This window comes from Notothenia rossii (assembly GCF_949606895.1).
Source record: "Notothenia rossii genome assembly, chromosome: 2".
In the NCBI taxonomy this organism is placed as follows: Eukaryota; Metazoa; Chordata; class Actinopteri; order Perciformes; family Nototheniidae; genus Notothenia; species Notothenia rossii.
This window is the reverse complement of record NC_136904.1, coordinates 1,979,877-1,995,765: the sequence shown is the minus strand read 5'-3', so window position 1 is coordinate 1,995,765 and position 15,889 is coordinate 1,979,877. Positions and strand designations below refer to the sequence as shown.

The 15,889-nt window shown below is 45.8% G+C and overlaps 2 protein-coding genes across 9 annotated transcripts in view; one reads left to right on the top strand and one right to left on the bottom strand.

Moving 5' to 3' along the window:
- Positions 1-1,908, top strand: part of kifc3 (kinesin family member C3) — a 57,820-nt gene extending 55,912 nt beyond the window's left edge. For all 8 annotated transcript variants that reach the window (XM_079661062.1, XM_079661060.1, XM_079661067.1 and 5 more), the window contains one exon: positions 994-1,908. In XM_079661062.1, coding sequence (XP_079517188.1) covers positions 994-1,002 — 9 coding nt within the window. In that variant the 3' untranslated portion in view covers positions 1,003-1,908. The remainder of the gene's footprint in view (positions 1-993) is intronic.
- Positions 1,909-5,379: 3,471 nt separating this feature from the next.
- katnb1 (katanin p80 (WD repeat containing) subunit B 1) overlaps positions 5,380-15,889 on the bottom strand; it is a 21,930-nt gene continuing 11,420 nt past the window's right edge. The window contains exons 11-20 of the mRNA XM_079661152.1: positions 15,679-15,872; positions 15,234-15,382; positions 14,177-14,227; positions 8,828-8,892; positions 8,325-8,549; positions 7,187-7,333; positions 6,872-6,948; positions 6,665-6,739; positions 6,330-6,446; positions 5,380-6,027 (exon numbers count right to left, since the gene is read on the bottom strand). Coding sequence (XP_079517278.1) covers positions 5,886-6,027; positions 6,330-6,446; positions 6,665-6,739; positions 6,872-6,948; positions 7,187-7,333; positions 8,325-8,549; positions 8,828-8,892; positions 14,177-14,227; positions 15,234-15,382; positions 15,679-15,872 — 1,242 coding nt within the window. The 3' untranslated portion in view covers positions 5,380-5,885. The remainder of the gene's footprint in view (positions 6,028-6,329; positions 6,447-6,664; positions 6,740-6,871; positions 6,949-7,186; positions 7,334-8,324; positions 8,550-8,827; positions 8,893-14,176; positions 14,228-15,233; positions 15,383-15,678; positions 15,873-15,889) is intronic.

The window sequence follows — 15,889 nt, the reverse complement described above, 5'->3', positions numbered from 1 at the left end:
GATGGGGCGTTGTGGTTGAGTTGGTGTCCTTCAGTTGCTGAATATTATTTATAAGTTAAAGGTTTCTGTAGCTTTAAGTGAAGGTGAATACATATCTGGATAGATGTTGGTTTCTTTTGTTACATTAACACTGTGATGGGGCTGCTGTCTGATGGTCTGGGTTTCTTTCTGTACATTTTTGCTGGATGACTAAGGAAAACAGTTTGTATCATATTTAGTCAACTTTATTTCAAGAATACACATTTTACATGTTCATCTTATTTTATAAATATCCAGACATTTAGCGACATTTTGGTTGACTTCATATGATTTGAAAAAACAAGAATTAAAAATAAAAAGTTACTGAGGAAATGAACCCTGTAAGTTATTATTTGATGAGGTTGACGAAATATGATACAAACTAATGTGAACTAAGACTTCAGGTGGAAACGTACCTTGATGTGATAGGGCTGCTGCTTTTCGGCAAGTTTTGGCTAGCTAATAAAATCAGTTGTCTTCAGTTGTTTTTTATCAAAATTAGTCAACCTTATCCAAAATCCTGGACAGATTTTATTTTTAAATATCCCATACTCTTAAAAAAGTTTTAGGTGAAAAACTGTTGTTAGTTTTTATTAACTTTATTAAATTTGAAAAACTAATGAAAACTAGGACTTAAAAGGTAAAAGTAACACTTTCATTAATTAATTGATTAAGAAACAGGATTAGACTAAATAGGATTACAAACTAATGAAAACTAGGACTTAAAAGGAAAAGTAACTGAACAAATCCTGTGTTTGAACCTCATGGGATCAATAAAGGTTCATCTTAACTTTAACCAACACAAGTGCTCATCTTTGTGTAACAATTATGAAAACAGTGAGTTCAATAAAATGTCAGTTATAAGTTGATTAAGAAGGTTGACTAATTATGATAAAAGCTCAGACTTAAGGTGGAAGAGTAACTCAGGAACGATGTGTGTGGGGCTGCTGTCTCATGGTCTGGTTTCCTCCGCAGGACGACTGAAGATGACGGCGTGAGGAACCCGGCGGCGGTGCTTTTTGACGCTCGGTTCCCTGTGATTTCCCCCCTTCAGCCACGGGAGGAAGGAGCAAAGACTGCTGGGAACTTTACGGATTAATCTCAAAATGGCCGACAGTCTTCGTGTCTTCTTGCCGTGTTGATGAACTTCTCAAAGCTCCCGCGCTCCTCCCCTCTGGACTGATTCTCTGATATTCTCCGACAGTATACGCTTTCCAATCACAGTATTTCTTTTATCGTTTCGTTGTAAAGTTGCACTTTAAACTTTGAGATTATTTTCTAGCCCACAGTTCCAGATGTGGTTCATAATATATGCATAATATGGTTATATTTATGTTTTGACTTGCTTTAATCTTGTTTTATTTAGGGATTTTTTTAACCCTTCTTTGATTGCAGATGCGGACCCCGTGAAAAGAGGTTAATTTAAACATTTTGAGATGAAAACTCTGACTTGTATCTGAGATTTCTTTTATCTCAGGATATATAAATGAACCTTGTTTCAACACGTATTAATCGCCTTCTGTTTTCTAACGAAGGCTGTCTTTGGGTCCTTTATCCAATCAGGGTGCTCCACTCGTTTTTATTTTTCATGCTAACGAGGCTTCCTAAAGCTTGCCGAACAAAAAGTAAAATCTTGACTTTGTTTCTCGTTACGCTCCTGCTGCCGTCACCTCTGTTAGAAACCAACTGTAGGAACCCCAGGTGACCTTTGACCTTTGGACAGGTGTGCAGCCGGTAGTTAGCCGTAGTCGTAGTGAACAGGAAATGCTTGAAGGCGCTGAACTGCTTCCGTGTCGTTGTTCTGATGGACATGTCTGCTTGCTTTGTCTCTACATCTCTACATTGTTGTTTTTGTATTCCCTTTTTAAATAAACGAACATCCAAAACAAACGTCTGTCGACCCATTTCCTCAGAGAGAGTTCTGGAAACAAGTCAAAGGTTCTTTTAGACGCCGTCATAAAAAGTCCTGGTAGAGCATTCATTGATTAAGAAACAGGAGTTAAAGGAAAAGGTAACTGAGAAAATGATATATTAATAATAATAATAATAATAATATTCCTATCCTGTGCTTCACACCCGACGGGCTCAATAAAGGTTTATCTTAACTTCAATCAACTAACACTTGACTCAAAGTCTGGTCAGTTTTGTGCAATAATTTATGAAAGCAGTGAGTTAATACAAAGTACTACGAAAATCAACCATGTCAGTTATTATTGATATTGAGCTATTCCCTTTTTAAATAAACAAACATCCAAAACAAACGTCTCAGTCGACCCATTTCCTCAGAGAGAGTTCTGGAAACAAGTCAAAGGTTTTTTAGACGCTGTCGTAAAAAGTCCTGGTAGAGTTTCGTGATAAGTCCTAAAAAAGCTGATAAAAGTTATTGTTCAGTATTTTGTGCTATACTGAAATAAGTAATACTGTTCTATTTTAATGTAAACACTGCTATATTTTACGATATTTTTGTATGTTATTCTTAAAACAGTTCTCTTTTTCGTTTTTGTTTGACTATTATGTATGCACCACGACACCAAGTCCAATTCCTCGTACGTGTTAATCTAGCTGGTAATAAACCTGATTCTGATTCTAACATTGTTAATGACAGTAAAATGCAGATGCTGCCCCCTGCTGGTCCAAAAGAGACTCCTCTTGGATCGCATCATGTACAACTTTAGTGGAATATGTAATAAAAGTCATAGTAGCGGCTAAAATTATAAAGAAATGAACCAGAAATGTAACTCAAATAAAAACAACCAGTTAGCGGATCTCACGCAGGGTTCAAGGATCCAGGCCAGAGTCCTTTCTGTGCATGTTATTACTTTAACAACAAATTAAGGTTTATCGCTCTTTCCTGTGGCCTCCTCGTAAAAAACATATGCCATACTCGTGCTCTACTCCCACCACCCCGTCTCCAATATATACAATTACACCAGGTGCCCCAATACACCTTCAAAATAAAAGCATCAAAACTACTTTGACTAACTTAAATAATAACAGTGACTATATACGAAAACAGCAAGAAATGTAATGTTTAACTGTTCAATAATATAAATCAAAATATAGCTCCAACAGTCATTGTATAGTATTTTGTAAAAAGTCCACAAAGAGTCGTCGTAAGGAACGTGATAGAAAGTCATGGTACGGTATGATTTGTGATGGAAACTTCTGAAGCAATGGAGACGAAACTCAGAGACATGGCGAGATGGAGCTTTGATGGCAAACACTGACGGTGTATTTGGAGCTTCGGCCGGAGAATTCACAAGACATGTCACGTGACCACGAGGTGACACAGAGGAAGCCAAACCAATTCTGAAGACCCCTCCTGTAGCTCCAGGTTTTAACTATAGTTCAGAGTGTAACAATCAACATTCTTCATCAGACAGACTAAACAGCTGAGGACACTGAATCACATTTGTTGTCGCTTATGGCTCGAGGTCATCTCCACCCCGAGGAGGATGTGTTCCAGGTGTCCCACAACAAAAACTATCTCTGACCGAGAGCTGCCCGGTCACAATCTGGTAACGACAACAACAACTTGCTAGGGCAGCCCCTCCTTAAGGCAAGGCACGTTTATTTATACACCACCTTTCAACACAAGGCGATTCAAGGTGCTTTACACAAAGGAAAGACATTCAGACAAAGGCATTTAAAAACCGTCATTAAAAAGAAACGATAATAAAAGAAACATTTAAAGAAAAAATACATGAATACAAAGTAACAGTGCAGTTTAAGATATGAATAGTTCACACAGAAGTTCCTCTTTACTGATGCCTTTCTTTAAGGTTTCTCCGAACATGAGCTGTGTACGTATGGCGCATACGTCCCGAGCAGCACACACAGAGAAAAGCAGCCAGGACAAAGTCCCCAGACACTGATTCCCTCGGGTTACTAGCCCCAAATGTTCATCAAGCAAAAACGAAACACAACGGCTCAGTTTAAATTAAAAGCAGCGGCAAAAAGAAAAGTCTTCAGCCTGGATTTAAAAGTAGTCAGAGTTGCAGCGGACCTGCAGGTTTCTGGGAGTTTGTTCCAGATATTTGGAGCATAATAACTGAACGCTGCTTCTCCATGTTTAGTTCTGACTCTGGGGACAGAAAGCAGACCATGAAGACCTGAGAGATCTGGATGGTTCAGAGTTTAGCAGGAGGTCAGAAATGTATTTTGGGCCTAAACCATTCATTGCTTAAGGGAGATAGCGGCTGACTAAGGTTGGGCATCTGCGTCAGAGGGTGAAAGAGGACATGCAGGGCAAATGATTCCCTGACAGATATGATAGCGAGTATTTGAAAATAAGTCCTGAAAAGGTCTACGTACATGATGTCTTCAAAAGTTTAAAAAATGTCGTAGTATAGTTTGTCGTAAAAAAATGGTTGTGTTATTAAAAGTCAGTGTACATCATAAAAGGTCCTACAAAGTCATACTATAGGATGAAACAGAAACTGCTTATTATGTTATGAGAAATCTGAGTATACGAAACAAAGTCAACGTTTAGTATTTCGTAAAAAGTCAGAGTAGATTTTTGTCAAAAGTCCTGGAAGAGTCGTCGTAAGCTACGTCATAAGTCATGGTACAGTATGAAAAGAGAATTCTTTGTCTAGTATTTTAAAATAAGTCTTGAAAGGTCTCTGTGCACGATGTCTATGATTAGAAAGTTAATGTTTAGTGTGGTATAAAATGATTACGTATTGGCTGTCGTAAAGAGTCTAAAAAAGCTCATAGCTTGTTGTGAGTCATATTATGTATGTTATTAAAGGTCATATTTTAGTGTTTCATAAAAGATCCTTAAGTCATAATACTGTAAGATCAAAAAGTCAAAGTATAGTATGTTGTAAAAAGTCATAGAATGATATAGTATAGTTAGGCGTAGTAAGTCATAGTATTTTGTAAAAGTCCTACAACGTTTTTTTTAGCAAGGTACATTTTAAAAAGTCCTTAAACACATATTATAAAAAGTAATAGTACAGTATTTTGTAAAAATTCTACTATGTCGTAAAAATTCATTAACAGACATAAATGATTCCTACAAAGTCAAAGTATAGTATTTCATGAGTTACGTACTAAGTATTTAAAAAGTGTCATGACATTTGTTTTTGTCTCAGGACAGGATGCCATAAACTCATGAACTCATAGCTGGTCATTAATTGAAATAAGGAACCGCTCAGTCCATACAGTGCCATATAGATATAATATTATATATAATATCTATATACATATATATATATATATATATATATATAATATAAAGATAGATATTCTATTATATGGCTCTGAGTCCATCGTTAAATAAGTCATTAAAGTCGTTACAGGTGTTGATGGCAGTCATAGTGGAGGTGCTGCCCCCTGCTGGCACAAAACAGACTCTTTTTAATCGCATCATGTACAACTTTATTTACATAAACAGAAGAACAGAACATTGAATTAGAGAAGAGTAGAGAAAGTAGAAAAGTGAAACAAAGTGGTCCGTTCTGAACTTCAGAAGAGCTGATTGGTGGATTTTGGAATGCTAGCAGTTTCCACCTGTTACCAGTCTTTATGCTAAGCTAAGCTAACCGGCTGTGGCTTTGTGTTGGTTGCACAACATTAGTGTTAGTGACAGAAACATGTCTAATGACTACTCCTTCAAGTCAGGTGGGATGCAGCTGACACACACACCTGCTGTCCACGCTGTGTGTCTGTCTGTCTGTCTGTCTGTCTGTCTGTGTGTGTGTGTGTGTGTGTCCAGCATTAAAGGTGCACTATGCTGCTTTGAAGACACGTTTTACTGTCAGCCTTCTCTCAGTGAAGACAAAGGGATTGTGACTCCAGATGATCATCGTCTTTAATAACTCTTCATCGTCTCCGTCTCCTCCTCCTCCTCCTCCTCCTCCTCAGATGTCGTCGTCCAGCGGCGCCATCAGCAGCGTGAGCTCCCTGAAGGCGCTGCCGTGTCGCCCCACCCCCCCCGCCCTGGTCTTCACCATGTTGCTGAGGTTCTGCAGCTGCCGGCAGCACAGCCTGCACTTATGGCGTCTACACACACACACACACACACACACACACACACACACACACACACACACACACACACACACACACACACACACACACACACACACACACACACACACACACACACACACACACACACACACACACACACACACACACACACACACACACACACACACACACACACACACACACACACACACACACACACACACACACACCATTTTAGGGCTATATTTCACACATATAATATTGTAAAATAAAATAAATAAAGTGAGTCTGAAATGACAAAACATAGTTTGAGTCCGGGTCCCCCTCCTCACCTCTCCTCTCGGGTGAGGTCCACGCCCACAGACGGCGTCGCTCGCAGCGTGTCAGAAATCAGCTTCCAGAAATGTTTCATGATCATTTTCAGAGAGGAGCAGCCAGTCTGAATGTAGCTACACACACACACACACACACACACACACACACACACACACACACACACACACACACACACACACACACACACACACACACACACACACACACACACACACACACACACACACACACACACACACACACACACACACACACACACACACACACACACACACAGTTTAACATCAGGCTCCCTCTTGCTGATTGGATGTTCAGAGTCGTGGTTCCTCACCTCTCGTATTTACTCTGCAGCAGCTGCTCGATCTGAGGGAGGACCGTCGTGCAGAGGTCCAGCTTCCATAGAGCCCTGAAGGAGAGACAGGCTCATACACATCACTGTGTGTGTGTGAGAGTGTGTGTGTGTGTGTGTGTGTGTGAGAGTGTGTGTGTCTGTGTCTGAGAGTCTTTGTCAGTGTGTGTGTGTGTGTGTGTGTCTCACAGCTGCAGGTTGATGATGTTCAGGATGTCCACGACGATGGACAGATCGTTCATGGAGACGGCGGCGTCCAGAGCGCTCTGAGAGGAGGAACTCATTATCAGAGGACTTACATCCAACATGTTGTTTGTTTGTTTGTTTGTGTTTCGTTAACTGTGTGTTGTTCTATCTCTTTCTTTGTGTCTTTAATATCGTTTTTTATTTTCTCTGAGTATTCAAACCCCTACTCCCTCACTAAATTATTACATACAATATATACAAAAATACAAATATTTATTTGTATATTTTCTATGCTTGTTGTTGTTGTTGTGTTGTCACCTTGATATCCTGGCGCGCCCACACCCCCCTCACGGTCTCCAGGTTGCGGTGTCGGCTCCTCAGCATCACACACATGGTTTCGTGGCCTTTCTTCAGCTGAGAGAGAGCCTCGTCATCGGAGAGAGCCCCCCCCCTGTTAGGAGAGGACTGCGCGCGCGCACACACACACACACACACACACACACACACACACACACACACACACACACACACACACACACACACACACGCACACGCACACGCACACGCACACGCACACGCACACACTTTTCATTTCTCTAATGTGCAATGCCTTGTGTTTTTATGCTGCCGTCACGCAGAACATGACATCGAACCTTTAACACAAAGTCAGCTAAAACTCGATGTTCTGAGTTTAAAATGGCAGAAAGCTTTAAGAGGCTCTGTCCAGGAATAAACAGGGCTGAGTCGGGCTGAGTCGGGCTGAGTTTGCTAAACTAGAGAGAGAATCGCTGACAAGGGGGCTACAACAAGATGAACATATTTGACCGTGATTTAATTGTAATACACGTTTCAAAATGATGCCGAAGTAACAACATACTGATACCGGATAGTAAAAACCATGAATTAAGGCTTTGACAAGTCTGCAGACAGACGGCAGGCGGAACACCTTTTAAGATGCGTGTTTTCTAAATGGAGCTTGGCTAAGCTAACGTTGTAAATGCTCCGACCGTCCACACTCACAACAACGGCCTATACAGACATAAACAAACCAGCGACTGTATTCGCCATGACACAGACAGTCTGTGGTTTGTACTTGTTTAACTTGTGTCTAGTTTCTGAACAGATATGAAGAGCTGTGAGCTTGAGTGCATTGAAGATGACGTCACGGCTCCGCCTACACTGCGTTACCATAGTTACTGCCCCAGTTCCTAAACTGTAATGGATACGCAGCAGAAAGTGAGCCAGTCCTAACGAGGCCTAGCCATACCGTACTAAGCCGTGCGAGGCCCTGCAGTGGAAAAAGCTCCATAAATGGTCTGCAAAGGCTCTCTGTGTTCCCCACAACAACAACAACAACAACAACAACAACATCATTTGTTTACTGGCATCACATGATCTCCGGCTGCTTAGCGCACGCTCTGAGGTCTCAGATACGTAAAGAAACATGAAAACTCACGGGCAGGAAGTCGGCCACGTTGAGTCCGATTGGCTCGTTCCTGTTGCTCAGGATGATTTTAGGGGGGGGGTTGGGCTTCCCTGTGTTGAGGGGAAGCTGAGAGGGAGGGGGGGGGACTGAGGAAGAGGAGGAGGAGGGAGGAGCTGAACGCTTCACATAGGAAACCACTGTAGGCTCCACCCTCTGCACCCTCTGCACCGGGGTGGAGGAGGCCAGAGGAGCAGCCTGCAACACACACACACACACACACACACACACACACACACACACACACACACACACACACACACACACACACACACACACACACACACACACACACACACACACACACACACACACACACACACACACACACACACACACACACACACACACACACACACACACACACACACACACACACACACACACACACACACACGTTATTTGCCACCGACCATCAGAAGCACTTGAACATCTCACCATCATGCTGAAAACAGACTGCTGCTGCGTTCACTGACCTGCATCTTCTCAGGGAAAGGAGAAACGAGGTCCTTCAGCTGACGGCCGAGCGCTAACACTGTGTCTGAGGAGGAGGAGGAGGAGGAGGAGGAGGAGGAGGAGGAGGAGGAGGAGGAGCGAGAGGAGGAAGAGGAGGAGGAGACGAATGTTATGAAATCTTCCATTATGAAGAACCATTTACAATTGAAATGAGAATATGTGGAGGCCTTTGTTTAATTTGAAGGTATTAAGTTGATCGGGACTTGAACCCTTTGGTTCCACAGACTGAGCTTCTGCTGCCCAATTATGAACAGACACTTTGCAGAAACACTACATTTAAAACCAAGAGAGAGAGCTTTGATAGCTGGCCTCTAACTGGAATGTCTTAATAATTCTCGCTGATCGTTAACCTAAAGTTGGTGAATATACAACGAAGTGAAACTCAGCTGACCAGTGTCTATCAGAAACAACCAGCGACGTGCAGAGCCTCACCTGTCATACTCTAATGCAACGGAAGAAAAACTAAATAATAATAATAATAAAATGTCTCCACTGATCTGTGTTGTAAATGTGATTTCTGATTCCAATCGCTTCCGTCAAAATCGGCTAATTTGCCGAGCTCCGCTACAACTACATGGGAGCGATGAGAAGTGAGGCAGGGACGAGCTCTGCCTCACCTCACCCCACAGAAACTGGCTGGAGCGCGAGCCCTAAGCGCATGCCCAGTGGCCTAACTATCGACGGTGCAGCCGGTTCAACGCACCGGGGCCCAGAGCCGGCCAGGGGTCCATGCAAAAAATGATTATTTTTTTTGTTTTTTATTATTTATTTAATCTTTTTTTGGGGAGGGGCCCAACGGAATTGACCGGTTCACGCAGTCTTCAAAGTAACCAAGCAACCTACATTAATTTGTAATTGGTCTGTCCAATGACCTTGCTCCCTTTCATGTCACGTGATACCTTGCCTGACGAGCGAACCGTTTAATCAACCTCAAAAGTTATAGGTACTGTAGCTAGCAGCAGCAAGTTTGGCAGCATTATAAAAAATGTAATAGCTTGCATTTATAATGTACAGCAAACCAAAGTACAAGAGCAGCGCTCAAAAGAGAAAGGACAAGAGATAAACTGACGAAATTAGATTGTCATACATCGTCCTCCAAATCTCGATTAATTCTGTAAAGTGATTGTGTGATTAGTTCGCTGTGCCGTTGTCAGGCTGTGGTTAGCCAACATGTGGCGCTTATGAGTGGTTGTGTGTGTCCGTGCGTGTGTGAGCGCATCAGCGTAGGCTTATGTTTGGGGCGATGGGGGGGGGGGGGGCAAAACAATATCTGCACCGGGGCCAATCACAACCTTGTTACGCCACTGCGCATGCCTGTTACCATCTCACTGTAGGTCACACATGTAATGTTTGTAGATCCCTTTATTACATTTATCCTCGCCGTCCATAGTCTCTAAATAACTTATTTCACGTATATATGATCCTCTCTGAAGAACCAGCACCTTACCGTGGTAGAGAGGTTTGTGTGCCCTGATGAACCTGGGGGCTGTGTTGTCTGGAACCTTGTGTTCCTGGTAGGGTCTCCCATGGCAAATTGGTCTCAGGCAAGGGGCCAGACTAAGATTGGTTCAAAAGACCTCATGAAAGACGATACACCAAGTGAGGATACCCGGCCCGGAGGAAGCCCGGGGTCCCCTTCTGGAGCCAGGCCCAGAAGGAGGACTCGTCGGCGAGCGTCTGGTGGCCGGGCTTGCCACGGAGCCCGGCCGGGCACAGCCCGAAAAGGCGACGTGGGCAACACCTCCGCTTCTCCGTCCCGCGGGCCCACCACCTACGGGAAACAGCGATGGGGTCGGGTGCGCTGCCAGAAGGGTGGCAGTGAAGGCAGAGGGTCTCGACGGACCAGACCCGGGCGACAGAAGCTGGCTTTGGGGACGTGGAATGTCACCTCTCTGGGGGGGAAGGAGTCGGAGCTTGTGCGGGAGGTGGAGCGTTACCAGTTGGATCTGGTTGGGCTCACCTCTACGCACAGCGTCGGCTCTGGAACCTTACTTCTGGATAGGGGTTGGACTCTATTCTTCTCCGGAGTTGCTCAAGGTGTGAGGCGCCGGGCGGGTGTGGGGATACTCACAAGTCCCCGGTTGGGTGCTTCGTTGTTGGAGTCTACCCCAGTGGACGAGAGGGTTGCCTCCCTACGCCTGCGGGTTATGGGGGGGAAAACTCTGACTGTTGTGTGTGCTTATGCACCCAACAGCAGTTCAGAGTATACGGCCTTCTTGGAGACCCTGGAAAGAGTCCTGTATGGGGCTCCTGAAGGGGACTCTTTAATCTTGCTGGGAGACTTCAACGCACATGTGGGCAATGATGGAGACACTTGGAGGGGAGTGATTGGGAGGAACGGCCCCCCTGATCTGAACCGGAGTGGTGGTTTGTTACTGGACTTCTGTGCTAGTCATGGATTGGCCATAACAAACACCATGTTCGAACATAAGGATGCTCATAAGTGTACGTGGTACCAGAGCACCCTAGGCAGAAGGTCCATGATCGATTTGGTTATCGTATCATCGGACCTGAGGCCGTATGTTTTGGACACTCGGGTAAAGAGAGGGGCGGAGTTGTCAACTGATCACCATCTGGTGGTGAGTTGGGTCGAGTGGCGGGGGAAGCCTCTGGATAGACCTGGTAAGCCCAAACGTGTAGTTCGGGTGAACTGGGAACGTCTGGAGGAGGCCCAAGTTCAGGAGGCCTTCAACTCACACCTCCGGCGGAGCTTTTCGGGCATTCCTGTGGAGGTTGGGGACATTGAACCAGAGTGGTCGGTGTTCAAAGCCTCTATTGCCGAAGCCGCGGCGGGGAGCTGTGGTCTCAAGGTCCTAGGTGCCTCAAGGGGCGGTAACCCTCGAACCTCCTGGTGGACACCGGTGGTCAGGGAAGCCGTCCGACTGAAGAAGGAGGCCTTCAGGGATTTGTTATCCCGGGGGACTCCCGAGGCAGTTGCAAGGTACCGACAGGCCCGAAGGGCAGCAGCCTCAGCCGTGGCCGAGGCAAAGCAGCGGGTGTGGGAGAAGTTCGGAGAGGACATGGAAAAAGACTTTCGGGCGGCACCAAAGTTGTTCTGGAAAACTGTCCGACACCTCAGGAGGGGGAAGCAGGGAACCATCCAAGCTGTGTACAGTAAGGATGGGACGTTGTTGACCTCAACTGATGGAGTGTTAGGGCGTTGGAAGGAGCACTTTGAGGAACTCCTGAACCCGACAACTCCGCCCTCTATGTTAGAGGCAGAGCTGGAGTATGAAGGGGGATCGACACCAATCTTCCGGGGGGAGGTCACTGAGGTCGTCAAACAACTTCACAGTGGCAAAGCCCCGGGGGTGGATGAGATCCGCCCAGAAATGCTGAAGGCTCTGGGTGTTGAGGGACTGTCATGGTTGACACGTCTCATCAACGTTGCGTGGAAGTCGGAAACAGTACCGAAGGAGTGGCAGACCGGAGTGGTGGTTCCCCTTTTCAAAAAGGGGGATCAGAGGGTGTGTGCCAATTACCGAGGCATCACACTACTCAGCCTCCCCGGGAAAGTTTACTCTAAGGTACTCGAAAGGAGGGTCAGGCCGATTGTCGAACCTCAGATTGAGGAGGAACAATGCGGATTCCGTCCTGGTCGTGGAACGACGGATCAGCTTTTTACTCTCGCAAGGATCCTGGAGGGTGCCTGGGAGTATGCTTATCCAGTCTACATGTGTTTTGTAGACTTGGAGAAGGCATATGACCGGGTTCCCAGGGAGTCACTGTGGGAGGTGCTGCGGGAGTATGGGGTGAGGGGGTCTCTACTCAGGGCCATCCAATCTCTGTACTCCCAAAGCGAGAGCTGTGTCCGGGTCCTCGGCAGTAAGTCGGACCCATTTCAGGTGAGGGTTGGCCTCCGCCAGGGCTGCGCTTTGTCACCAATCCTGTTTGTAATATACATGGATCGGATTTCGAGGCGTAGTCGTGGGGGAGGGGGTCTGCAGTTCGGTGGACTAAGGATTGCACCACTGCTTTTTGCAGATGATGTGGTTCTGATGGCTTCATCGGTCTGCGACCTTCAGCACTCACTGGATCGGTTCGCAACCGAGTGTGAAGCGGCTGGGATGAGGATCAGCACCTCCAAATCTGAGGCCATGGTTCTCAGCAGGAAACCGATGCACTCCAAGTAGGGAATGAGTCCTTACCCCAAGTGAAGGAGTTCAAGTATCTCGGGGTCTTGTTCTCGAGTGAGGGAACAATGGAGCGTGAGATGGGTCGGAGAATCGGAGCAGCGGGAGCGGTACTGCAGTCTCTTTACCGCACCGTTGTGACGAAAAGGGAGCTGAGCCAGAAGGCAAAGCTCTCTGTCTACCGGGCCATTTTCGTTCCTACCCTCACCTATGGTCATGAAGGATGGGTCATGACCGAAAGAACGAGATCGCGGGTACAAGCGGCCGAGATGGGTTTTCTCCGCAGGATGGCTGGTGTCTCCCTTAGGGATAAGGTGAGAAGTTCGGTCATCCGGGAGGGACTCGGAGTTGAACCGCTCCTCCTTCGCGTCGAAAGGAGCCAGTTGAGGTGGTTCGGGCACCTAGTTAGGATGCCACCTGGGCGCCTCCCTAGTGAGGTGTTCCAGGCACGTCCAGCTGGGAAGAGACCAAGGGGTAGACCTAGAACCAGATGGAGGGATTATATCTCTTCTCTGGCCTGGGAGCGCCTTGGGATCCCCCAGTCAGAGCTGGTTGATGTGGCCAGGGAAAAGAAAGTTTGGGGCTCTCTGCTGGAACTGCTACCTCCGCGACCCGACCACGGATAAGCGGGAGAAGATGGATGGATGGATGGACGTATATATGATATTTAGGCTCGCTGGTCTCATCATATAAAGGCAATGAAAAAAGCAGCAGGAGAGGCAGCCATGACCTCTGCCGCACTGAAGGGGGCGCACGTGAGCCCACAGGTTCTTGTTGCTACTGTTATTCTACACAGAGACGGATAGACGCAAACAACAAGCTAGACTTTTCAAACTACAGGAAGATAAGGAAGACTTTTACAAAAAACTAATAGAGATTGTTGTCCAGAAGGAGAGCATGGACCACAATCGTAATGAAAATAGGATCTTACTAAGAAAGAACAATCCAATATTTAGATGTTGGGTATCCTTTTGTTGAACGGTCTGTTTGAAATGAATCGAAGCATCAGACTAAAAAAGCTTTTGAAAATAACAGAATATTTCGATTAAGGTCAAAATATAATATTTGTAAATCTGTCACCAGTCATGAACCTCACCGCACGTCACTGGAAACAACAACACACACAAGCTGTCACGGTCTTATTAAATCCTGCGTGATGTGAGACAGTGAACTCACCGTCCTCTGGAGGAGCGGGAAACGGCTCAGAGATCTTGGGAGGAGTTCGAGCTGAACACAGAAACAAAAACAAAGAGTGAGATATCTGCCACAACATCAGTAACGGAGCCAAGTCATTCAGAGATCTGCGTACAGTCCGCGACACTGAGAGTGCAGATGCCGAAGTGTTGCACTTATCATTATCACATCATCAATCATATCACATCATAATGTATCATCTCCTTATCTGAGTCAGCTGAGCCGTATCTGGCCGTGCAACACTCACAGTGTCACATACTGTATGCAGAAGGATTATTTGAAGCAACACATTAAATTGAGGAAACACTCGAGTCAAATGTAATGAAAGTCAGATGGTGTCTTAGACGGGGCAGTGATATCATAAACCTGTTAATGTACGCATTCAAACACTTGTTCTGTTACCAGCTGTATTCACCTTGCAGGTGCAGCTATGTGGCTTTGATCCTGGATCAAGTGTTTAAGTCATGGATGTTTAAAGTTTCACTTCTTCATAAGTCTAATATTATAGTTGACTTTTCATTCAGGAAGTATGACGCTGCGCTGTCAGTACGCTTCTCCATGTTTGTGATTGGTCAAATGTAGCTAGCCCCGCCCCTTTCATGTGAAGGCACACTCAGCCGGAGAGAGAAACCCTGGCTTGAGTTACCGAGTTGATAACCAGCGTCGTAGGACCGCATAGCGAGAGCGCGTTTGTTTTGGATTAGGCCAACCGGCTAACTCAAACATATCCAGGGTCTGTTGAACTGGCTTCGTAGTACAGGCCTCAGGTGTGTGTAGATCCAGTTTGTGTGGTGTGTGTAGTGTGTGTAGTGTGTGTGTAGTGTGTAGTGTGTGTAGTGTGTGTAGTGTGTGTAGTGTGTGTAGTGTGTGTAGTGTGTGTAGTGTGAGTAGTGTGTGTAGTGTGTGTAGTGTGTGTAGTGTGTAGTGTGTAGTGTGAGTAGTGTGTGTAGTGTGTAGTGTGTAGTGTGAGTAGTGTGTGTAGTGTGTAGTGTGAGTAGTGTGTGTAGTGTGTGTAGTGTGTGTAGTGTGTAGGACCTACAGATGGCGCATTTGGGCTGGAAGATCTCTTTGAAGTCTTCAGCGTTGTGTATCTCTGCTGACGACAGCTTCTCATCCGCCTCGTCATCGCTCTGACTCCGCCTCTCTCCTTCAGGGCTCCGCCTCTCCGCCTCAGAGCGCTGCTTCACCCTGAGGGGGGGAGGGGGGGGAGAGGGGAGGAAATGTAAACAAACATGAGGAAATGTAAACAAACATGAGGAAATGTTTCCTAGTTTCCCAGAGCCCAAAGTCTTCAAATATTTGACCAGTTGAATCTATTGAGTTCAATGAGCCCTCAAAGGCTCTTTTATTTCTAGTTCTATCTCCATATGTTTCATTATTTGCCGCCATGTGCCTCACAGAGAGGCTGTGTCTCAGGCTGTATAATGGGAGAGAAGGAGAGCAGTAACCTCCCCACTGAGTGAAACTGTAATGCTCTGCTGTACCTCTGGGAGGCGCTGCAGGCGGTGGACGGCCGCTCGTAGTTCCTGCGCAGGGCGGCTGCTTTGGGATCTTTGAGCTCTGGGATCGGCTGGTTGTCCTGGATGACCCCCTGCAGAGCAGCGCCGCCGCTCTTCTTCACTCGCTTCAGATCCACCACGAAGGAGGACACGCTGGAGAGCTGGTGGGAGACGCCAATCTGACGGGAGAGGGGGG